The sequence below is a fragment of the Chiloscyllium plagiosum genome, unplaced genomic scaffold (assembly GCF_037043375.1).
Source record: "Chiloscyllium plagiosum isolate Xiang-an unplaced genomic scaffold, Cpla_swu_hap1 HiC_scaffold_42, whole genome shotgun sequence".
NCBI lineage: Eukaryota > Metazoa > Chordata > Chondrichthyes > Orectolobiformes > Hemiscylliidae > Chiloscyllium > Chiloscyllium plagiosum.
Genome location: NW_028270180.1, coordinates 4,335,846 through 4,361,083, shown reverse-complemented (window position 1 = coordinate 4,361,083; position 25,238 = coordinate 4,335,846). Strand labels below are relative to the sequence as shown.

At 39.8% G+C, this 25,238-nt stretch overlaps 1 protein-coding gene and 1 long non-coding RNA gene across 3 annotated transcripts in view; one reads left to right on the top strand and one right to left on the bottom strand.

Annotated features, from left to right (window-relative positions):
- Positions 1–6,680, top strand: part of LOC148137549 (uncharacterized) — a 132,064-nt gene extending 125,384 nt beyond the window's left edge. Inside the window, exon 4 of the long non-coding RNA XR_015754122.1 lies at positions 6,604–6,680. This is a non-coding gene — a long non-coding RNA (uncharacterized LOC148137549). The remainder of the gene's footprint in view (positions 1–6,603) is intronic.
- LOC122542575 (furin) overlaps positions 1–25,238 on the bottom strand; it is a 105,472-nt gene that overhangs the window by 16,113 nt on the left and 64,121 nt on the right. For both annotated transcript variants that reach the window (XM_043680489.2, XM_043680487.2), the window contains exons 3-11: positions 19,626–19,721; positions 17,196–17,324; positions 16,383–16,459; positions 14,186–14,274; positions 11,324–11,496; positions 10,873–11,085; positions 9,657–9,757; positions 8,073–8,176; positions 7,237–7,354 (exon numbers count right to left, since the gene is read on the bottom strand). In XM_043680489.2, the coding sequence (XP_043536424.1) occupies positions 7,237–7,354; positions 8,073–8,176; positions 9,657–9,757; positions 10,873–11,085; positions 11,324–11,496; positions 14,186–14,274; positions 16,383–16,459; positions 17,196–17,324; positions 19,626–19,721 (1,100 nt within the window). The remainder of the gene's footprint in view (positions 1–7,236; positions 7,355–8,072; positions 8,177–9,656; positions 9,758–10,872; positions 11,086–11,323; positions 11,497–14,185; positions 14,275–16,382; positions 16,460–17,195; positions 17,325–19,625; positions 19,722–25,238) is intronic.

The window sequence follows — 25,238 nt, the reverse complement described above, 5'->3', positions numbered from 1 at the left end:
AAGGAAATAGATAGATTTTTAGTTAGTAATAGATTAAATGATTATGGAGTGCAGGCAGAAAGTGGAATTAAGGCCAAAAATGATATCAGTCATAACCGTATCAAATGGGAGAGCAAGTTTAAGGGGCTGAATAGACTACTCCTGCTCCTCATTCTTATGTGTTTGTTAAGTCAATTGGAAACAAGGGTCTCCTGGGATGAGAGATTTATTGCAGTGCAAGTTCCAAATTGAATCTTGTACTTTTCAGCTTAGCCTGGCAGGTAGAACTCCTGCCTTCAAACCAAGTTGTTTAGGTTGCAAGGTCCGCCCAAGGACTTGAGCAAAGAACCTCGGCTATCAATACAACAATCGCACATTTATCGGAGATGTCAGCCTTCAGATGAGCTGATAGATATTCCACCTGCCTATTCTTGTGGTTCAGTTAAACATTAAGGTCTCCAAATACACTTTGAAGAACAATACATGACCTAATTCCCATCAACTTTTCTCAAGTACTGTAAGAAACAGATTAGTTTGACATACATGCATAGCCATGTGCAGCCAGGCTTAAGAAACTCACATACATGAATGTTTTGCAACATTTGAGAAATGTGCTGGGGGAATTCAAAAAAGGCTTTTCAGTTATTGCATTGAGTGCTCATCAGGATACAATATTTTTATTTTCGGCTCTGCAAGTAGGTATCAGTCATCAGTCTGCATGGTGAAATTATAGTTCACAGGATAGACGTGGAAGAGAAAATGCAAAGTACAAACACAAGTGGAAAGCACATCAGAAAGTATACCGGCCAATAAGAATGTGCCCAAGCACTAAGTTTTGAGATTAAGAATTTTGCACAGCAAGGTTGTTGCAAACAAACAAAGACAAATAGCTGGAGAAACTCAGCAGGGATGGCAGCATCTGTGGAGAGAAACAGTTAACATTTTGGGCGCTCCTCCACTCCAAATAACTCAAAAATGTTAATTGTTTTTTCTCCATGGATGCTGCCAGACCTGAGTTTCTCCAGCAATTTCTGTTTGTTTCAGATCTCCAGCATCCGCAATTGTGTTTCATTTTAGGATGGTTTTATTTCATTCACTCATGAGATGTGGACTTCGCTGGCCAGGCCAGTATTTATTGACTCTCCCGGGTTGCAGTGAACTGCTTTCCTGAACTGTTTCAGTGTGTTCAGTGGGTAGACCCACCTGGCAGGTAGACAGGGAATTTCAAGATTTTTACCCAGAGCTTAAAAATGTGTTGCTGGACGAGCGCAGGAGGTCAGGCAGTATCAAAGGAGAAGGAGAATCGACGTTTTGGGCATAAGCCCTTCTTCAGGACTTCTTCCTGACTTCTTCCTTCTTCCTGAAGAAGGGCTTATGCCCGAAACATCGATTCTCCTTCTCCTTTGATACTGCCTGGCTAGGAGAAAGTGAGGACTGCAGATGCTGGAGATCAGAACTTAAAAATGTGTTGCTGGAAAAGCGCAGCAGGTCAGGCAGCATGAAAGGAGAAGGAGAATCAACGCTTCAGGCATAAGCCCTTCTTCAGGACCTCTTCCTGACTTCTTCCTTCTCCTTTCATGCTGCCTGACCTGCTGCGCTTTTCCAGCAACACATTTTTAAGTTCTGATCTCCAGCATCTGCAGTCCTCTCTTTCTCCTCGTTGACTTTAACCTACTGCGAATTCTCTTGCAAAGATTTTTACCCAGTGACAGTGAAAGAATGGCAATATATTTCCAAGTCAGGATTGTGAGTAGCTTGGAGAGGAACTTGCAGGTGATGGTGTTGCCATGTATGTTTTGTCCTTGTCCTTTTAGATGGAAGTGGTTATGGATTTGAAAGGTGATGTTCTAGGATCTTTGGTGAATTTCTGCAATGTATCTTGTCAATAGTACACACTGTTGCCACTGAGCTTCAGTAATGTAGGGAGTGGATGCGTGCGACTGTGGTGCCAATGTAATAGAGTCTTCAGCTCAAGGATAAATAGCATATACAGATTATAGGTTTTTGATTAAGTCAGAATATTAGCATGTGTAAATTCTAAGAAAGTAATTGATAAAATATACAAGCACAAACATTTCCATGCAACATGAAGTTTCATAAATTCCCCAAATTTTTCTGAAACTCCCTGGCATGTGATTACTTTTGTTCAAACCACAACTAGACTGCAGAAGCTAACAGGCTCGAGGCAACCCTGATATCTGACAGTCAGCTCTTAAGAGAGTTTAAAGTTGAAGAATTTGCAGCAATATCAGATAAAGCTGAAGATTATCATCTCCATTATAATATAATGCAATTAACTTCACTCTCAAGTTACGCTGCATTGCTCGAGTTGTTTATTTTTTTTTCTGTAGAACGTGGGCACTGCTGGCAAGACCCAGCAATTGTTGCCCAGTCCTAGTTGTTTGTGAACTGATTGCCCTTGAAATGGCTTACAAAGAGTCTACAAAGAGTCAACCACATTGCCGTGGATCTGAAATCGCATGTAAGTCAGGTCAGTAAGGACAACAGATTTCTTGCCCTAAAGGACAGATGGGTTTTTCCAAACTTGCTTGTGGTTACTTTGTCAACTTACGCTAGCTTTTATTTCCAATTTTTCAAACAATTTAAATTCAAATTTTATCACCTACCATACTAGACTTGAACCCATTCCAGAGGCTATGGAATACTGGTACGGTTACATTAGTGCTATGACACCATCTCTCCAGTCAGTACAAAATCAAAATGCATGTACCATATTCAGGCAAGTTGTTTCAAACACACACATCCTATTTCTAAATCCGCACAATAAACTCATCATCACATTCCCATGACACTAAAATTGTCAAGGGATATACCTACATTATTGATTTCTTGTTTAATAGACATTATGCTGCAAATAATAGAACTTACTGTTTCACCTATCAAGATTTGAACAGGAGCTTACCATGATACAATGAAAATTGGATTAATACATTTTTAGTGAAAATGATACTGATTAGATTATGTTATCATAGACTGGATAACACGTCAGGCAGAATTCTACAGGGACAAAAATCCATCAAGGAGTTACTGTATATAACATTTCCATCTAGAAGTAGCACTGAGATTTTACCTCATAAATAACTTGACTTATGAAGTTATTTTGCTAATTTAAATATTAATACACTACTATTTTAAGACTGAACAATTTTAAATATGGCTGCATTTATGATATCACACAAGAATCAGGTTGAGATAAGCTTAAGCCAGGGAACTATAGACCAGTGAGCCTGACCTCAGTGGTGGGCATGTTGTTGGAGGGAATCTTAAGGGACAGGCTGTACATGTATTTGGAAAGGCAAGGACTGATTCGGGATAGTCAACATGGCTTTGTGCGTGGGAAATCATGTCTCACAAACTTGATTGAGTTTTTTGAAGAAGTAACAAAGAAGATTGATGAGGGCAGAGCAGTAGATGTGGTCTATATGGACTTCAGTAAGGCGTTTGACAAGGTTCCCCACGGGAGACTGATTAGCAAGGTTAGATCTCATGGAATACAGGGAGAACTAGCCATTTGGATACAGAACTAGCTCAAAGGTAGAAGATAGAGGGTGGTGGTGGTGGAGGATTGTTTTTCAGACTGGAGGCTTGTGACCAGTGGAGTGCCACAAGGATCGGTGCTGGGCCATTTACTTTTTGACATTTACATAAATGATTTGGATGCGAGCATAAGAGGTACAGTTAGTAAGTTTGCAGATGACACCAAAATTGGAGGTGTAATGGACAGTGAAGAGGGTTACCTCAGATTACAACAGGATCTGGACCAGATGGATCAATGGGCTGAGAAGTGGCAGATGGAGTTTAATTCAGATAAATGTGAGGTGCTGCATTTTGGGAAAGCAAATCTTAGCAGGACTTATACACTTAATGGTAAGGTCCTAGGGAGTGTTGCTGAACAAAGAGACCTTGGAGTGCAGGTTCATAGCTCCTTGAAAGTGGAGCAGCAGGTAAGATAGGATAGTGAAGGCGGCGTTTGGTATGCTTTCCTTTATTGGTCAGAGTATTGAGTACAGGAGTTGGGAGGTCAAGTTGCAGCTGTACAGGACATTGGTTAGGCCACTGTTGGAATATTGCGTGCAATTCTGGTCTCCTTCCTTTTGGAAGGATGTTGTGAAACTTGAAAGGGTTCAGAAAAGATTTACAAGGATGTTGCCAGGGTTGGAGGATCTGAGCTACAGGGAGAGGGTGAGCAGGCTGGGGCTGTTTTCCCTGGAGCATCGGCGGCTGAGGGGTGACCTTATAGAGGTTTACAAAATTATGAGGGGCATGGATAGGATAAATAGGCAAAGTCCCCTGGGGTCGGGGAGCCCAGAACTAGAGGGCACAGATTTAAGGGCGAGAGGGGAAAGATATAAAAGGGACCTAAGGGGCAACTTTTCCACGCAGAGGATGGTATGTGTATGGAATGAGCTGCCAGAGGATGTGGTGGAGGCTGGTACAATTGCAACATTTAAGAGTCATTTGTACGGGTATATGAATAGGAAGGGTTGGGAGGGATATGGGCGGGGTGCTGGCAGGTGGGACTAGATTGGGTTGGGATATCTTGCCGGCATGGACGGGTTGGACCGAAGGGTCTGTTTCCATGCTGTACATCTCGATGACTCTAAGTGGAATAAAATGTAGGCTTTTAGGTGAAGTGGGCTGAGAGTCTGATAAATAATTGGACTGGAGTGCACATGAATCATTCTATCACTATTTATACATTGTTTCCATTATAAACAGTCTGTTTAAACCGGTTACCTATAAATGAACTTAAAACAATCAAAGCTAGAAAACAAAAATTAGCAGGAATACTAGCCAATTACCCTTTCCAAATTGGAGACCTCAGATTAGATTAGATTCCCTACAGCATTGAGACATGCCCTTTGGCCCAACAAGTCCATATTGATCCTCTGAACAGTAACCCACTCAGACTCATTTCCCTCTGACTAATGCACCTAACACCACGGGCAATTTAGCATGGTCAATTCACCTGACCTGCACATCTTTGGACTGTGGGAGGAAATTGGAGCACCCGGTGGAAACCCATGTAGACACGGGGAGAATGTGCAAACTCCACACAAACAGTTGCCAGAGACTGGAATTGAACCTGGGTCCCCGGGCGCTGAGGCAGTAGTGCTAACCACTGAGTCATTGTGCTGCCGTAATGTTTTGTTTCACCCCTGCTGCTGCCTGTCTAATATCAGACCACTTATCACACCTGAGTTTCGTGGTTTGCTTACTGTGGCTGAGTGCTTTAGAAGCAATGCCAATAAGCCTTTACATTAATGCAACAAAGTGCAAGGATTATATTGAAATACTTTAGACAATAATATAAAATAAGCAATGTGAGGTAGTAAAACAGTAAAAATATTTTTGGGAAGTGTGTCTCAATAGACAATAACAAACTGGATATTAAAATAATTGCTTTGGTTTTCCTTTTCTTTAATCTTTCTGAATAAAGGTAATTTGGCAATAACACACAATAATTGTATCAGATCAATTGCAAGGGTCTTCCATTTCATATAGGCAGTAGACAATTGTCCCTTCATCAGAAGCAGATTATTAGCCAAGTCTCTCTCTCTCTCTCACACAGCTCTCAAACATCAATCTTTAACTCTGCTATTAAGCTTCTACCGACACTGCTGTGTAACTGACCTGTCAGATCCCCTATCACAAAAAAACTATTCATTCCTTGACCTGATTAAGCACAAGTAGCAGTTAGTGAGATGCATGAAACTTAAATGAGATATCCAGTACTAAGATGTCGGGTAACAGTCAATTTCTTTTCATTTTTTTTCCGTGAAAAATCTTATCAGACAGCTTTTTATACTTTCAAATTTTGAAAATTCAAATACAACTTGATAAATGTTAATTTACACCAGGAAGCTTCAAAGCTATTTTAATGGTGGTGTTAAAACGGCAGCACAAGTTGAGTTAGCTTGTAACCAGACTTCACAGGGCATTGGTAACAGGACATGACCAGCTCACACAGCACAGGGCATGATTTCTATAAAGTACTACACTGGAGCTGTGAGCACTTCCAGGACTTATTTTAAGTGTGCCAACACTTCAACTTGCACTCTTATCAGCTGCAAGCTGCACTGCGTGCACACGGAGAGGTCTGAGAGATCAGGTTCAGTCAGACAATAAAAAGTAAAGTGCAGCCAACAATTAATCAGCAACTTTTAACCTGGGGTCTGTTTTAAGACAGACAAAAATAAAAGCAAAATACTGCAGATGCTGGAAATCTAAAATAAAAACAAAGTGCTGGAAAATACTCTGCTATAAAGAGAAATAAAAGTTAATGTTTGAGTTCAGTTACGACTCCCTTTGGGAAGAACCATTATATTGATGTTAGTTAAGACAGAAGCTTCAATTTAAAACGTTGATGGCTTGATTCAGTAGTTACATAGGCGTTAAATGGAATTGACCTCCCACATGGAAAGAGGGAAGATAATTGTGAATTGTGAGCTAACTGATCAAATAGCCTTGTTACATAGCATGGATAAGAACTGGTGACCTCCTTGACCATGTTCAGGGAAGGGAGCACTATGGAATGACATGTTGTCTCTCGGTAATCAATGGAACTGGAATCGTAAATTTTTTATTTTTTCTTTTCTGCAGACACCAGTGGCTGTTACCAAGTGAACCAGAATCATTTCCAACATTGGGAGAAGCTTCCTGTGGATTGTTTGGTTAAGATAAGCTGCAGATTTCTGCATGTCAAGCTGATCCATGATCCAACATGATGTAACAATTCAACTGGACCTGTCACTGGGACAGAAGAATTGATCTTCACATCACAGGTTCTGGGAGAGTAAGGTTTGGTTGCTATCTTGTGTTGCTATTGAATATCAGGTATGAACAATGTACATGGCTGGGATGTCTTCCAAGATCCTGTAACTACTATTAAAGTTTCACAGATTGATGACAACTAACCAGAAGTACTGGAAAACACCACCCTATACAAGACAAACCATACCCTGACCAGGAATCCATACCTTTAGGATGGGGTTGGTGTGGAAAATAAAATTGATGCAAAGAGAAGGCAAAGAACCGTTCATGTAATTGCAGCCAGAATTTATTCATTAGCATCTTCCTTCACATACATCACAATCCACACTAACAGAAATTATAAAATAAATAGTAAATAACTAAGTAAAAGCTACAACAATTCTATGATTGCATGAATGACAAGTTATGATAAAACACCGCTTATTTTCAAGGAAATCAAGGTTAATGACCTCCAACACTTACTTTGGCTCAGACGTGATAACAATGACACATTTCCGTTGATCTCCAAGGCTTGTCCAGTTCTTAGCTAATGCAACCATTGCTCCAGCATCCAATAGCCCATATCCATAGGAGTGACTGACTGTATGAGAACAGGAAGTGTCACTAATACAGCTTGTAACAATATTCCTGTCCTTTTTTAAAGAAAATTGCTACATTTACAATAAAATTGCTTAATGCGTTTTTAAAATACTGCAAATGTACAATTCAGAATTTGCTTGTCCAGTCATCTGAAGTAGTGAAAATTCTCAACTGATCTCACCAAAATTCTGAAATTGCATTGCCACCATCTCATAGATGGAAAGATGCCAGTCATTGAATGTACAGTACACATTGATGCGTGCAGAGAGGGGGAAGACAAAAGGGACAAGGGATTCTATTGCAGGTGTGATACTGAATACAGAAGGCTGCTCAAGGACAGGATACGCATGATACTTTTATCCTACCTTTGAATTCCTAACTTACATAGTCCAAAGAACAAATCTTTTCTCATCAACATTTTATTCAGATGCTGCTTCTTTTGCATTCTCTTGCTCAACAAAATTTGATAAGCCACATTTACAGATGATCGAGCCTCGAAGAAAGGCTACACAAAACTAAATTCTACAGAAAACTTCATCAAAAAATATAGATCTGCCAGCTGAATAACAGAAGTGTTGGGAACTGTAAAAGTTGGAGTAGTTGTTATAGGGAAGTTAGGAAACCACAAGGATAATTTCAAATGGCTGTTTTTTTGGCTCATTCTTTAATTTCAAGATGAATCTCACTGCGAGATTTAAGCATTAAATGAAACAGCTTACCCTTGCGGCCAACGCCATTGGTAATCCAATCATTTGTTGACAGATGGGAAGGTTTGGATGTCCGTACCACAAGGTGCTGCATATCCCGCCATGTCAGATTTTTACTAGGTGGGGAAAATATAAGTGAACAAATGGATTTTCAGCATTATTTGAAAGGCATATAATTTTCAACAGAATGTTACTTTACCATACTTATGCATCCGATTAAAAAGTGATTTAAATTGCAAAGGATGGCAAAACCAAAGAAAATTAGTTTTTATTTAATTGAGTGCAACAAAATAGATTTTTAAGTTAAAATGCATTTTTGCCAATTATTCTTGTACAGTAATCATATTGGAAGAAATTTTAATTTAATTAAATAAGATTCTATAATTCACTTGGCAAATTTACTGAGCAATTCAAATCAAAACATACTGCTACATCGTGTCATACAGAATGGAACAGATTCTCTGTCCACACCAGACATCCCAATATGACCTAGTCCCATTTTCTAGCATTTTGCCCATATCCTTCTAAACCCCTCCTATTCATATACCCCAATATTGCAATTGTACCCACCTCCACCACTTCCTCGGACAGCTCATTCCATAAATGCACCACACTCTGCTTGAAATAAGTCCTTTTTAAATCTTGCTCCTCTCACCTTAACCCCACGCCCTCTAGTTTTGGACTCGCCCACTCTTGGAAAAAGACCTTGGTTATTCATCCTATTGATGCCACTCATGATTTGGCAAATATCTAACAGAGATGGAAATGTGTTGCTGGAAAAGCGCAGCAGGTCAGGCAGCATCCAGGGAACAGGAGAATCGACGTTTCGGGCATTAGCCCTTCTTCAGGAATATCTAACAGCCTCCAATACTTCAGGGAGAAAAGCCCCAATCTATTCAATCTCTCCCTATAACTCAAACCCTCCAGTCAGAGCAAAATCCTTGTAAATCTTTTCTGCACCCTCTATTCTTTAACAACATCCTTCCTACAGAAGGGCGGCCAGAACTATACACAGTATTCTGAAAGCGGCCAAATCAATGTCTTGTACAGCTGCAACATGACATCCCAACTTCTATATGCAAATATCCTGATAATAAAGGATATTAAATCATGGAAAGAGTTTTCTACCTCTGGTTTGATTTCTAAGAATTTTAGGGTGGGGGGCAGTATCAAGAGGGTTCAGAGAAAATGTCAGGAATCGGATTCATGGCATGATGGGCATCCCAACATTTTTCGCAAGTCGGATACAAACAAGAATTGGCCTGAACTGATGCTTTCTTGGTCATAAAGCTTGTCAACACACTTAGGTTAGGCTGAAGTGCAGAATGATTAATTGAATGATATCAATAGAAGTACACCCCAGCAGAATTCAAGCATCTCTTGGGGAGATGGAAGAGAATTAAGGGAGAGGGTAATGGAATGAGACTAAAATCTGACCAACACAGCTCATATTTTAACAATCAAATCCTATGATGCAGTTTTGACAAACAAATAGCTACAACTTTGTTGCTTTTTTTTTCAAAAGTAGTTCAACTACCAGTTGGCACACAAATGTTACACGAGTAGCTACATGGTTGATCACATGATAATGCATACTTTGCTTCCAGTGCAAGGGCAATGATTCCAGCAGCAAGAGGAGCAGATGCAGAAGTTCCAGTATGTGATTCTGTACATTTCTGTCTGAGATCAGTGGTAACCTAAAGAGAAATAAAAGGAACAGATGTAATGAGGTTGCAGCCATTTCAACAAGGCAGTAAAACTGGCACCAAGAGCTGGAACATCAGAAAACACAGTCAATACAAAACAGGTTTATCCACATTAGCTCCAATAAAGGGTCACAATCTGAACCATTCAACAGTCTCTACTTGAGACCAGATGTTTTCTGATCTGATCACAAATGAGTGACGCAGCATTAACACCTGGTTTATAGTGTTTTAAATGTGCCAACATTCAAGTCTATCCAGATAATTCTAACAAAGGTAGTTTGTACTGAAGTCTGTCAGAAATTAGCTGGTATTAACGAACAATGCACAACAGGCCTACGCAGGATGGGGCATAGAGAGATCAAAGTTTTAAAAGCTGTGGAATTTGAATAGGAAAGCACCACTGTGATTTTGTCTCATTTAGAAGAAACTAGCGTTATAATGTGTACATGAGAATTATGGAATAGATTACTAGTAAAGGTGGTGATAGAGAATCATGGCAGAGTTTTTTTTAAAAATCTGTTGGCCTGTTAAAAAGGTTCATTCGTGTCAGCTGCAGAATAATTAAAAAAAAACAAAATTAGAATGGATAGATCACAAACCTGAAAGACCTTTGCATAAAACATGACTGTGTGCAAACTTGTCCATAATTTACCCTTTCAAATGTAGCTGTTTCCATATTTGTATTTGCTTCTTTTTCTCATGTCCAACTGAGACAAACTAATGTAGGAGGAATTACCCAAACCTTCAGGCAAAAACTCAAACCAAAACAGCTGGACTTAAACATCAGTGCAAGCTTGTCTTCAGCTGTCCTTTCTAATCTTGCTTTCCCAGATTGTAATACATGCCCTTTAATATTTCTAAGAGAGAAGTAACCTCTTAAAAATCGTGACTGAATCAGATTAATAGTCACTAGGATAAAGTAAAACCTGAATGAGAATAATAATTCAGGCACTACTGTTGCTAGATATTTACCCAATTAAAGAGCTTTCAGTGCCACATTTTGAAATTGGGTGCAGATTATTCCAATATTGTTCTGTCAATAACAAAGCAGGCATACAAAGATTAGGACTCTGGACAACAAAACTTTTATCATAACAGCTACTTACGATCTGTTTTTCAAATTGACCTCCACTACTATATGTAGTGGCAAGTGTTGAAGAGCATGCCTCGCTGTACCAAGGTACATTCCCATTCTGAGTTGTACTGCTGATTGAAAGGGTGTAGATACTATTTGTATATCCATCACAGTTACAGCTGTCATGTTCCCGGCCACCATTCCCAGAAGCCCACACAAATATTGAGCCAAGACGACCACGTCCCTGCAAATATGTTTTTCAAAACAAGTTAGCATGCTCACCTTGTGAAGCCACTGAACAAACCATTATTGCATAATTGTATTACAAAATGGTCTCTGCTCACAATTATAAATCTGCATTTTACCCAAGCCCCTTGCATAATAAGAGACAGAGACACAGGTATTTTGGCCGAATAAGCTTATGAAGAAATGAATATTCAATTCTGCACTTATCTTGAACATACAGGCATTATTTACTTTACCTGCGAAATGCCTTTAAAAAACGCTGCCTGTGCTAATTTAGCAGGACCATCCACTGTCTTTCCATCATCCTCTGGACCCCAACTAGCACTGTAGATGTCAATATGTTGAGGGTACATACTAAGGGACTGAGCTTCCACAGCATCAGTCACCTCTCCATCTAGCATCCGCACACCTATAGAAACCAAGAAAATGTACAACTCTTAACAGTGGCACTGGCCAGTTTTGGAATGAACTATGAGAAGTCTCCAGGTTCAAAACATAGCTGAAACTACCAGAAGGAAGGGACAAAGTCAGAACACAACATTTTTAAGGAAAAAGTATTGAAAAGAAATTGCCAATATTCAAAAATAAATTGCAAGAAACATTGGCTAGTAAATTAAAAACAGGGACAAAAGAACACATTCCACAGAAACACAATGTAAGAGGAGAAGGCATTCAGCCCCTCAAGCCTGCTCCACCTCTCAGTATGATCATGGCTGATCACCCTGTCCCCGCTTTCTCCCCCTTTCCTTTGGCCACTTTCGCCTCAAGAACTACACCAACATAGTTACGTCAAAGTCTTCAATGTTTTGGACTTAATTTCCTATGTCTGAGAATCCCCACGGTTCATTATTGTCTGGGTGAAGAAATTGCTCCTCATATCTGTCTGAAAAAGTCTACCCTTTTTTCTTACACTATGACCCTGGTTCTGGACAAAAAAACATGAATACTACTAGTAGGGCGTGGGTGCAAAGGGAGAGGAAAAAAGAATTTAAAAAATTGACCACATTTTCTGCTCCCAGGTGATACCCACTTCCTGTTGGCAAGACCATGTAAAAGATTAAATTTAAACTGTATTGGCCTTCGTGGATACTCACTGACAAGTCTTACACCTAAACAGTCTTTTGGGCAATATGCCAGAGACAGACTGGCGCCTAATGTAGCGATCTTAGCAAAGAGGGAGGGAGGACAGGGAAAACCCAAATTGAAAGTAATGTGCTTTAAAAATATTCATTTGTGCATACTGGTGTTTTCTATTAAGCTAATTGCAGTTGGCTAATATAAAACAGATTCATGTCAGTAAAAGATCACAGCATTTTATTCCACGAATGCCTCAAATTTGCCACAATTGCCATTGGCAGCTAGTATGAAGGGTTTATATCATCTGACAGGTTTTTGAGCAACTGAAAGATAATCTTTCAGTAGCTGACAAGCTGTTGTATGAGCACCACTTCAGCTTTGAAGATTCACCAATTATTAATTGTCTAAAATTTTTAATGGGATAATTTGAAGAAGCAAATGATGCTAAAATTTGTGAGAAAGTAAGCTGCAATAAAGAAATAAGCAATTTACAAATGGATATGAATAGGTTTGGTGACAGGGCCAAAATTTGGCAGATGGAGTTGGATATGGATGAGTGAGAGGTAATCCATTTTCATCAAAAGAATAGAAAGGCAACCTATTATTTAAATGGAGAGAAACTTCAGTGTGCTTCCGTGCTGAGGGATCTGGGTGTCCTTGTACATAAATTGCAGAAAACTAGCATGCAGGTACAGCATGTAATAAAGGAAGACCAGTGGCATTTTGATATTTATTGCGAAAAGAAGAACGTTTAAAAATAGGGAAAAGCTGCTGCAATTGCACAAGGCATTATTGAGACTGCCTTCAGTATCACAGATAGTTTTGGCCCTCTTTACTTGAGGGGAGACGTGGTTACATTGAAGGCGATTTAGACTGATTCCATAAATGAGAAATTTGTCATATAAAGTGAGATGAGCAGTTTAGGCCTGTACTCTAAGAGTTTAGAAGAATGAGGTGAGATTTAATTGAGGCATACAAGATGCTAAGCAGATTGACAGTAGATATGGAGAGGACATTTCCTTATATGAGACAATACAGAACAAAAAGTTTTCCCATAAAGGGTAAAACAGAGATAAGGAGAAATTTATTCTCTCTGAGGGTTCTGAATTGTGGAATTCAATACTCCAGAGTGTGATGAATGCCAGGACAGTGAGGAAATCTGAGGAGATAGATAGATTTTTGATTAGCAACGGATTGAAGGTTACGGGAGTGGGCAGGAAAGTGGAGTTGAGGCAGAGATGAGATCAGCCATAACTGCACTGAATGGTGGAGTAGGCTTGAGGATTGAATTGCCAACTTCTGCTCAGAGTTCTTGTGTTCTTCATCCACCCAATATTTACTCCCCATTATTCATGGAATTGAGCACCCACCCCTGCTCACATAAGACTTTTGAAAGCCATTGCTTTGGCTCAACATCTGCAGTCAGCATAGCTTGGGTGTGAAATTTATGCAGTCAGCATAGCTAGGGCTCAAAACATTCTTGTTCTAGAAAAATGGTTTGTTGCTATGGGATTTACAGATAATCACCACGAACCTTTTGAGATGAATCGCAAGCAAAGCAGTCTATAAATAAACATTCACATAAAACTTGAGGAATAAGATGCCAGACAAACACCTTCACTAGAGGGAGTGGTGGTGGAATGTGGGACGAGAGAGAGAGAATAATTACAAACACCAATTAAACCAATGCAATTCTTGCAAAAAGGAAGGAGGGTTAATGCTCTACCCACCAGCTTCTCTTTTCGACAAGGTAATTACTTCAACAAACAAAAGGTCACTGGCTTCTGGCTGGTATGGAGTTGGCAATTTTTGTAAAATACAATTCACCAAATGTTCTTGGATCTGACCACTGGGATGGTAAGCAGGATCAGCTCGAACAACGATGCCCCAAATAGTGGGCCAATATTTATGATAGGCACAGTTGGGTTTGCACCGTTATCAGAACCATTAGAACAGCACGAGTTGGTGTATTCAGCAGTGACAGATGGGGTGGAATTAAGGAAGTAACAGTTGATACATACCCCCGATTCTGGCATTATATGCCACACCCACACCACAAATCCCATTGTTGGCTACAGCTGCCACCTCACCAGCACACCGTGTTCCATGTCTGTCGAGAAACAGCAACCATCAGAATTCCACAAACCATTTTGTTTAAATAGTCGTACAAGCACACTTTTCTCATAGGGACACAGTTTCACATCATCTTCTATCCCCTTCATTCTCAACTCCATAAAACCTACTTAGGTGCTACTGACTGAAACGTTAAACAGTTCAATTGTTTCCCCCACAGTCAGAATCAATAAAACATTATTACATTGACCTGACAGTGATGCCTAATCAATCAGTTTTCTCCATAACTAGGTATGAATTCCTCTGTTACTTAGGAAATTGTACCAAGAAATCAGTACACAATCGAATCTTCAACTACCAGTGACAAAAACTTGCAACCAACCATTGGTAATTCAACATTATTAAAATAATCCTTCCAAGCAAACTTTGGTTGGGTGTTTTTCATCATGGCAGAAATGGAAGTACAAGAATTTTAGTTACAATAGCAATTCATTAATGCCAAATCGTAACATTCTTCTGAATATGTACCAACAAGATTCAAGACAAATCATGAGCCTGCTTCCAGAAGTTTGTTTTTCTGCATCAGAAATGCCCTCTTGTCCTCAGTATTTTTAAGCTGTTATTAAGCACCAGATGATTAGGTCTTCAGCACAGACTCAAAGATAAATTACTTTTTTTCTCCATACAGTCACCATTAGGGTTCTTAAGTCCAGGGATACGGATTGTGAGGAGTAAGGTACGGTGAACAGGAAGACACATTATCCATTAGTTGATGAGTCAATAACCAGTGGCATAGATTTAAGATAAGAAAGCCAACAGGAGATTTGAGGATAATTTTTTTCACCCAGAGGATGGTGGTAATCTGGATCTCATGCCTGAAAGGATGATTAAATCAGAAACATTCATAACATTTAAGCAGTATTTAGATATTCACGTGTTTACCACAGGAAAACAGGATTTGTGTGGATAGATCTTTGTTGTCTTAGACTGGGTGAGCTGAACGGCTATCTTCTGTACTGTAAACATCTGAGCTATGAGGTAGATGAACATTTTTTTATATAGCATAAAAACAGCCATTTAGTCCAAATTTACATAATTTGTCAAAAATTACAAGTTAGTCCTACTTCCCTGCTTTCCTCATCATTGCAATTTTATCTCCCTTGAATATTTAATCTTACTTTTAAGTTATCAAATCTGCATCCACCTGTCAATAGATGATGGTGTGGAGAACCCAGCTCATGCAGGGAGACAAGTCCTACTCCAAGGCTTGGTGGCCAAGTACGTACATTTATATCATGGCGAAATAGGTTGAGGAAGATCTTGCAAATGGTTCCAACACACAACAATGGCAAGCAATATGATGAGAGATTCCAGGCTCCAAATAAGCAAATAAAAACCTCTACCATTGCAGAGGTACCATTGTATGTAAAGCTCAGTTGGCTAGAAAGCAAGTCTTGAAAATGTATTGCTGGAAAAGCGCAGGTCAGGCAGCATCCAGGGAACAGGAGAATCGACGTTTCGGGCATAAGCCCTTCTTCAGGAATTTTCTTTCCTGAAGAAGGACTTATGCCCGAAACGTCGATTCTCCTGTTCCCGGGATGCTGTATGACCTGCTGCGCTTTTCCAGCAACACATTTTCAGCTCTGATCTCCAGCATCTGCAGACCTCACTTTTTCCTCCTAGAAAGCAAGTCTTATAAATCAGATTGACACCAACAACACAGGGATTGATCCCAGAGGAAGATTTGGGAGCTGCTTCCTTGCCATACGTATGGTAGACGTATCAGCAGGTAGATCGGTATTTCAGGCAGATGACTCATGCTGGTAACCCAGCCAGACGGTAGGATGTTTTTGCTAATGTCACCTCTGGTTCTTTTGCCAATCAACTTAAACTTGTATGCTTTGGTTATTGACTGTTCAGCCACTAGAAAAAGCTTCCCTTTATTGGTCCAACTAAACTATTCATGATTTTCTATCATATTTCCAAAATTGCTTTGAAATTTTGTCTGGAGTTTAACAGAGTACGTCAATAAAGTCCTCACAGGAAAGCATTTGGAAATCAATTACACATTGAGACATGGTCACCGGAGGTTAAAATCTTCAAAAACCCTTTAATTCACCATGGTCTTTCTCTGAAGTGACCTACCGATTATCATTCAGCTGTGTGTAACGGGGCTGAGGATCAGGATCATTACCATTTACGTCGTAACTGGCACCTGGATCCTGGAATAGGAAGAAAAACACTGATTAAGTTCCCTTTTTCCTATGCATCACTAAGAATAAAAAACAAACACTTCAATCTTGGTTGATTCCTGCTACGGCACTGACAAGATTCCTGAGAACCCAATGACGTTAGCTGAGTTGAGAACAGTGAAAGGTATTCAAGTCAGGCATTGTATTTAAACCAATTTATTTTTTGTATCTTCATCCACCAGCTCCATAAGTCAAGAACACATCATTCAAGCTTTTCATGTTAACAGGGAGGGGAAAATCAAAAGGTAGAGAAGAGGGAGAGTATTTTTATTGAACATCAGCTAATTTGTTTCAACTTGAAACTGAACATTAATTCTAAAATTGACATACGTGATTCCAGATAGACTGGGTCTTATCCAGTTTGCTGAGTTGCATGGACGTCAGCAAAGAATGCCACCCTGGGTGTTAGTCTGTTAAATGTCAAGAGGATTCGGATGTTAGACTTTTGGACAGCTAGGTTTGGGCTTGTGTGTTGATGAGTCACCTAATAGTTTAATGTGAACCAGTTAAAATCAGCTTTCATCACGTGGGACTCAAACTTTTTCCACCTGGTCATTGTGGCAGAAAGGACACAATTCCAGTTTATCCTGAAGACCATTTCACTTGGGAATTAAGATTTTTTTCTTTAATCATAGGTACAAGGTTGAGCAATTGTTAGATGGGTCCCCAGCAGCAACCCAAGAATGAAGCAAACAGATCTACTTACATAATTAGCTGATAGGTCTGGATGGTTCTTCTCAATTCCGTCATCCAGAATAGAAACTACAACACCCTTTCCTGTATAACCCTGCTTCCAGGCTTCTTTTACATTCAAGTCACGATGATCCGTGTTATGCTAGACAACAAACAACCACAGCAGTGAGCTGCCCTGATTTACTTTAAACAAATTGAAATACTATTAACTCTGACTGCACGTCAACATGGTAAAGTATCAAGTCTTTTTTGCTTTCACCTTGCCACTTTGCTACTTTTGTTCCCATTTATTCCTAAGAGTGCACAGATACCTTTAGACAGGTCATTAGGACATATCACAGATTAAGGTGCTGTATAGGTGCAATGGATTTATTTAGAAGATAAACACTTGTACAGTGTGCCGCTTTATTATCTAACTGAAGTGGTACAGCAGGTTAATACCTCAACACATTAAATATGTGCAAACATGCAATTAAGTGCACAACATTTACTATCTTGACAGATCAGTGAATATATTGTTAACCACAGTGCATAAATCTGGCTCACATGTGCAGAGACATTTTATAGGCACAATGACTTGCAAACATCACTTGTTATTAATTATTCACCTCATGCAATTCATGAACTTCAATAAATTATATTCTTTAATTGAAGAACGTTAAAAAGTTAGAGTCCTAGAGCTGTGCAGCATGGAAACAGACGCTTCAGCCCAACATTTCCATGCCAACTAGATATCCCAAATTAATCTAGTCTCATTTGCCAGTATTTGGCCCAAATCCCTCTAAATCCCTCCAATTCATAAACTCATTCAGATGCCTGTTAAATATTGTTATTATACCAGTCTCCACCATTTCCTCTGGCAGTTCATTCCATACATTCACCACCCTCTGCATGAAAATGTTTCCCTTTAGGTCCCTTTTAAATCTTTCCCTATTCCCTCTAGTTTTGGATGACCTCACCCCAGGGAAAAGACCTTGTCTATTTACCGCATTCATGCTCCTCATGATTTTTTAAGTCATGAAAATAAATTTCTGTCAAAGCAACTCAGGAGTTAAAAAAGAAAAAGACCCTTCTTTGGTGCCCAGGATGCTTGTGTTGGGTTTGCCTAAAAAAGTACCGTTGTACAAAGATGTACTATGCACAGTACAGGCTGACAAGTTTAAAAGCACAGTCCTAACCAAGTGTTTTCACACTAGGTCTGTATGAACAGGAATACTATTCACCGGTTCAATATTTGTAGAAATCTTTTTATAATACACATTAAATATGGGAAGGGGACAAACTAGCCCATATATGCACCCAAAATTTACCTATGAACAGTAATAACTTAAGAAGAGAAAGGGGCAGATGCTGGTTTTATAGGATTCCAAAAACTCTCAAAATTAATCAATTAGTGGGCGGCATGGTGGCACAATGGTTAGCACTGCTGCCTCCCAGCGTCAGAGACCCAGGTTCAATTCCCACCTCAGGCAACTGTGTGTGGAGTTTGCAGTGTCTCCCAGTGTCTGCGTGGGTTTCCTCCGGGTGTTCCGGTTTCCTCCCACAGTTCAAAAATGTGCAGGTTAGGTGAATTGGCCATGCTAAATTGCCCGTAGTGCTAGGTGCATTAGTCAGAGGGAAATGGGTCTGGGTGGGTTGTTCTTCGAAGGGTCGGTTGTTCTTCGAAGGATCGGTGTGGACTTGTTGGGCCGAACGGACTGTTTCCACACTGTAAGTAATCTAATCTAATGTAATTCAGGATAAAACACGATGCTTTAAAATGCTGTGCTACTTCTGTGTTCTGCTCTTGAAACAAACAGGAGAAGCCAATGCAGCATCTGGAGGGTCTGCCACATTCAAATAAATCAAGGCTGCTCTATATCAACCTGCATGCTTTAGAGTTAAAACCCTCAACATACTTATCTAAAAAAAAAATTAATCTCAGCTTTAAAATTTCCAAGTGACAATATGTACCTATGTTCTGGAGTTCTGGGAGGGAAAAACCATTTCAGATATGCATAAAATATTGTGCAGGGGGGTGAGCCTGACATCATTCCTGAATGACCCAGTCCTAATTTTAGCAATAAAACAGTTAATGGAAAGTTTAATAGATAAAGGATATTTTTCCCAAACAAAATATGTCCCACAAAATCTCTTCACAGGGCTTATTCTCTTGATTTGAGGCTTATATTAAATTCACATACCAAGATTTTCCTTCACTTAAATGAAATGAAAATAAAATTTTCTCAAACATTTCAAAACATCCTTCTCTAACATCTTGGTCCACAGTTCCTCATGCCTTGTAGACCTTTTTTTCCTTTACAAGTCTCATGCCATTCCCTTACTGCACCACATCATTCCCAATATAGGAAATCTTCATTATAGAGACTGAAAAACCTCTGGGGAGATTGATGGAGCAGAATCTGTACCTTTCTGTACTTGCAAAACACAAAGAATTGCTTACCAGGTACCACTGGATTGGGAATTTGGGGTCATTTGGTTCAGTGTAAGTGTCTCTCTTTTTCCTTTTCTTAATTACTTGCTGTTCCAGCCATGTGACCTGTTTGCAAGAATAAAGTCTTTGAGGAAAAGAAACTTTTTACCTAGAAGGGCATTACAAAGCAATTTTGTTTAACCAGATTAATTGATACAATTAGTGTAAAAGTTCAAGTAGAAGGAAATAGTGGCAGACTTTACAATCTGTTCGAGGTACTTGACCCAGATTTGACTAATTTCCAAATGAATTTTTGTTTAAGTAAATGGCATAACAAAGGATCAAGAGTTGGTTACACAATGGAAATGTAGAATTTCTAATGCCCTCCCTCCAAAAATTACTAAAGGCTACGTTATGTTTAGCTAGAAACACAACTTTAGCTAAGTCAATTATATCACAATCACAACTACCAGCTGTGCATGAAGGCTATGACTGAGCAGTTTACCTGAGGTCAAATCACAAAAGGGACTTCATATTACTGCAGTATAAATCCTGCTGATTAATACCAGTGACCTTTCCTCATTCTATATTGCACGATCAATGGATTGAGGAAGGTAACAAATTTTCTGGTTGCGTTTTGTTCAGGGCTTTGCGCTTGACAAGTCACCATAGCCCTACCAGAGCATAGAGCTGTTCTCTCAGACAGTGAAGACTGGTGATGGAGTTGAACCCGAGGGGTGAGGTTGAGAAAGAGGTACCATCATGTTAACCTCAGCCAGTGCAGGACTTGAACATGTGCTATCAATGTCACTCTGCATCACAAATCAGCTGTCTAGTCAACTGATCTAACCTTATCCCCCCACCCTCCCCACCTCCGGCTCTTGACAGGTAGCAGGAAGATTGAATGTGTACAAGCTTTAACATCCTTGCCAAAAGAACAATTGTGTCAAAAGTTATTGCTCGCTTACTGGAAGTGCTTGTCCTTACTAGAAAAATGTTGATTAGCAGCATACAATCATTTATAAAAGGTAATAGAAATTGTAGTTTAGAGTACTGAACTTGAGCATTGCTGGTCACAAGCTTGTCATTTCTGTGTAAGAGTCTAACCTGCAATGTGTCAACTATCCTCTCTTACAGACAAGATGTTTGTTTTAGTTCAGAACTTTTTTTTCTCTCCTCTATCTGCACCAAGTCACGCATAGTATTTCCAATCTTGGTAAACCATTACACTTTTTAATTCAGGCATCACCAAGGAGAGAAATACAAAACTATTTTGGCTCCAAATGTTCCTGCAAATGGAATATCAGTGGATGGTTATGTCTACAAGTGAGTCCTTTACCAACATGAATAGATAACAAAGGGCAGATCAGCTGAGAACATTGCAATGTAATATACGACTTTAGTCAATGAAAACCATTCACAGTATTTCAAAACCAAAATAAAAAAATTTGCAAAGATGATCTGAAGTCTCCTTCAGAAGTACTTCACAATTTGGCTGGAATGTAAACTTGCAAAGAAATCAGATTATTTCATTAGTTTGCCATCATACGGACCAAAAAAATTCAAAAGGAGTTGAGGATTGACTGACTGACTGCTTCAGCTTGCATTATGAAAATAACACAGTGTCCGCTCACAAAGTGTCTACAATCCTGTTCACCACTTGGGATGTCTCTTTCACACAAAGTTTTGAGGATTGGCAATATTCTTAGATATAAAAGATCTTCAGGTGTTTGATCAATAAGGGATTGACTGCCCCACAATACCTGCAACTGATTACTGTGGAGGTCATGTAGGAGGAAAGGACAGGCTCCAACAACATTTGGGAGTAGATGAGGCATTGATGGATTCTAAGCTCTGTGGATTCTCATCCTTTCATGTTCACATCAATGGAGCTGTGAAACGTAACTGGAGATTTTCTGAGACATGAGCACCAACACTACTTATTCCTGAAGTTCTTTGAGAATTTCACTCCGACAGAGTAAATGTTGTTCTGTGTCATGCAATAGAAGTCACAGGTGCGCGCGCACGCTCAGTGACAGATATTTGGCTTGGTGGTCCTTCGTCTGGGCAGGGAAGGAGGCCAGCAGAACAGTAATAGCTACTGCAGAAGAGAACTTGAGGACAAAACGATGTCTTTCCAATCTATGAGTATAGGACATACACCTCCCTTTAAATCCCTCATTAAAAGGTTTACAAAATTATGAGGGGCATGGATAGGATATATAGACAAAGTCTTTTCCCTGGGTGGGGGAGTCCAGAACTTGAGGGCATAGGGTGAGAGGGGAAAGGGACCTAATGGGCAATGTTTTCACGCAGAGGGCGGTACGTATATGGAAAGAGCTGCCAGAGGAAGTGGCGGAGGCTGGTACAATTGCAACATTTAAAAGGCTTCTGGATGGGTATATGAATAGGAAGGGTTTGGAGGGATATGGGTCAGGGGCTGGCAGATGGGACTAGATTGGGTTGGGATATCTGGTCAGCATGGATGGGTTGGAACAAATGGTCTGTTTCCATGCTGTACATCTCTATGACTCTATAATTGGTGGCATGTCCTCCCTCCATCCTGCAACTTGATGCCACATGTCAGCCAGCACACCACACACCTACAAAAAGGGGTAATGATGAACTTCATGGCCTGTATCTACCTTCAAGAACAGGAGACCCTGAGATACAGGAAATGCATCAATGTCCTAAATTACCTTGATAAGAAGTTGCACATCTCAGACTCATGGGCAGCACTGCTTTTGGAGCAACCAAAACAGAGGGGTCTGAACAAGATTTGCTGACGAAATGCAGAAGTGAAAGAGAGGGATCAGGAGTACAAAACAACCAGTCTATCCAACCCTTGAAGCACCAACTGCCCCAAATGTTAGAGTCTAGTCATCACACACTGTAGTTATCAGTCAACTCAAACGATTGAACGAGTACACAATAATATTATCAAGGATAATAACGGATTGCCTTAGGTGAAGTTGACTCCACCTATTTTTCTATTCAAGTGGCAAATCTGCACATCTGGTTTAATACCTGCAAGCAGTCTCAAATTATGGTAAGACAGCAGTTAGTACCATAATTGTGCATTAAATTCACAGTTTTACACAGGCACCTCATGAGCACATTTAGCATGTTTTTATTCTTGGGTTAAAATTCCTTGGAGATTGAATTGCCCCAGCTTCACTCAGGTTTTATCCAATAGACCAGGCACTTAAAATCTAACATACAAGCATCAGTCCTCCAAGATCATCTTGGTGTCTCCTTGAACTGGAAGATTCTTGTGGTAACTTGCGGTGGAAAAAAAAAGAGCACCATTGGAAAAAAGTTGCATTGACTTTCTTTTCTATGTTAATATTTTTATAACTAATATTACTGCAGATAGTTTTAAAAAGGGTTATTTGTTCATCATTTATATATAATAATTTGAATGTGAGCATAACAGGAATAGTTAGTAAGTTTGCTGATGACACCAAAATTGGAGATGTAGCAAACAGCAAAGGAGGTTACTTCAGAATACAACGGGATCTTGATCAGATGGGTCAATGGGCTGAGGAGTGGTAAATGGAGTTTAATTTAGATAAATGAGAGGTGCTGCATTTTAGGAAAGCAAATCTTAGCAGCACTTATACACTTAATGGTCAGGTCCTAAGGAGTGTTGGTGAACAAAGAGACCTTGGAGTGCAAGTTCATAGCTCCATGAAAGTAGAGTCGCAGATTGGTAGGATAGTGAAGACGGCGTTTGGTATGCTTTCCAGTATTGGTTCGAGTATCGAGTAAGGGAGTTGGGAGGTCATGTTGCGGTTGTACAGGACATTGATTAGGCCACTTTTGGAGTATTGCGTGCAATTCTGGTCTCCTTCCTAGCGGAAGGATGTTGTGAAACTTGAAAGGGTTCAGAAAAGATTTACAAGGGTGTCGCCAGGATTGGAGGACTTGAGCTATAGGGAGAGGCTGAATAGACTGGGGCTGTTTTCCCTGGAGTGTAAGAGGCTGAGGGGTCACCTTATGGAGATTTATAAAATCACGAGGGGCATGGATAGGATAAATAGACAATATCTTTTCACTGGGGTGGAGTCGTCCAGAAATAGAGGGCATAGGTTTAGGGTGAGAGGGGAAGGATATAAGAGAGACCCAAGGGGCAACTTTTTCATGCAGAGGGTGATGAGTGTAAGGAATGAGCTGCCAGAGGAAGTGGTGGAGGCTAGTACAATTGCAACATTTAAAAGGCATCTGGATAGGTATAAGAAGAGGAAGGGTTTGAAGAGATATGGGCCTAGTGCTGGCAAATGAGACTAGATTGGATTGGGACATCTAGTCGGCATGGGCGAGTTGCACCGAAAGGTCTGTTTCCGTGCTGTACATCTCTGTGGCTCTGACTGGCTGAGATTATTGGAAAGGAGGTGTATTATTGAAACTTCTAAGAATACAAAGGATTGGCAACATCCACATTGGAGAAATTGGAGTGAAACAATTCCTCAGCCTGAACTCTCATGGAAGTTATGTGCGTGTGTAAGCAGCTGTTTGCATTACCCCAATGATCATAATTAAGCAACCTTTACACCACACATACTACTAAAATAGACAGCATTTCATCAGCTGGAAAAGCAGTTGCAATTACACCTTTCCTCAATACAGAACTGAAAGAAAGAGGGAGAGGTCAGCACCTGTGTCAAACCACAGCTGCAGGTTGCACCAATTGAGTAAGAAAATTAGCTCATCTGCCCCTGATTTGCTTAATTAAAAGGAATTAAGATCATTTGCTTAATTAAAAAAATACACAATGCTGCAAAGACTGAAGGTTATAGAATATTCAGTAAACACAAACTACTTTTATATTTAACAAACTGTGGAGCAAAAACAATGCAACTGGCATGACTTGCCTCTTTGCGTGGGAATATTTCACAAATCCCAGGTTGAGTGTTTTCAAATGTTTTCTATGTATTGTTTGTCTTTGCCAGCTGCATCCTGTTGGTTTACTCCAAAGGAAATAAACCCATTGCCTTTGTTATTTAATCAAAGTTCAACCCAAGTCCGTGCTGTGCTTCCTCTATTAATTTATTAAACGCCCTGCTTAATTGAATTATAATACTCGGAAATTTTTTTGAAAATGCAAAACAAAGCTAAGAAGTCACAGAAGCTTCTCAAAGTACCATCGCTTTTTAGGATACCACTTCAAAATATTCCCTTCCAGTACCTCTTGCAAGTGGAGATTTTTAAGTGTTGACAGACTATCCCTTTAAGGGACAAGTCACATTCAGTGAGATGGTGTGTAGTGGGGTGCCTCACTATTTCCTACTCACCTCTAATTGAGTAAATGTACCAATGACGTTATCAGCTGACAATGGTTAACCCACCAGAGACCAAGAACTGTACCTGGCAACTTCCAAATCCTCTAGGCTGTTTTAGACAAGTTTTTTTTAATATAAATTATTTTACACTGAACGTGGATTCACTAGCTATGTCAGCATTTCATTTACAACTGGAAATGGTGCTTTAGCATCACCTTTCTGAATCACCAGTCCATGTGGTAGAGGAATGCCCATATTTTGGTTAGAAAGTGAGTTCTAGAATTTTGACCCAGGAATACTAAAGGAACACTAATATGTTTCCAAGTCAGGACGGTGCTTTCCTTGAAGAGGAACTTGCAAG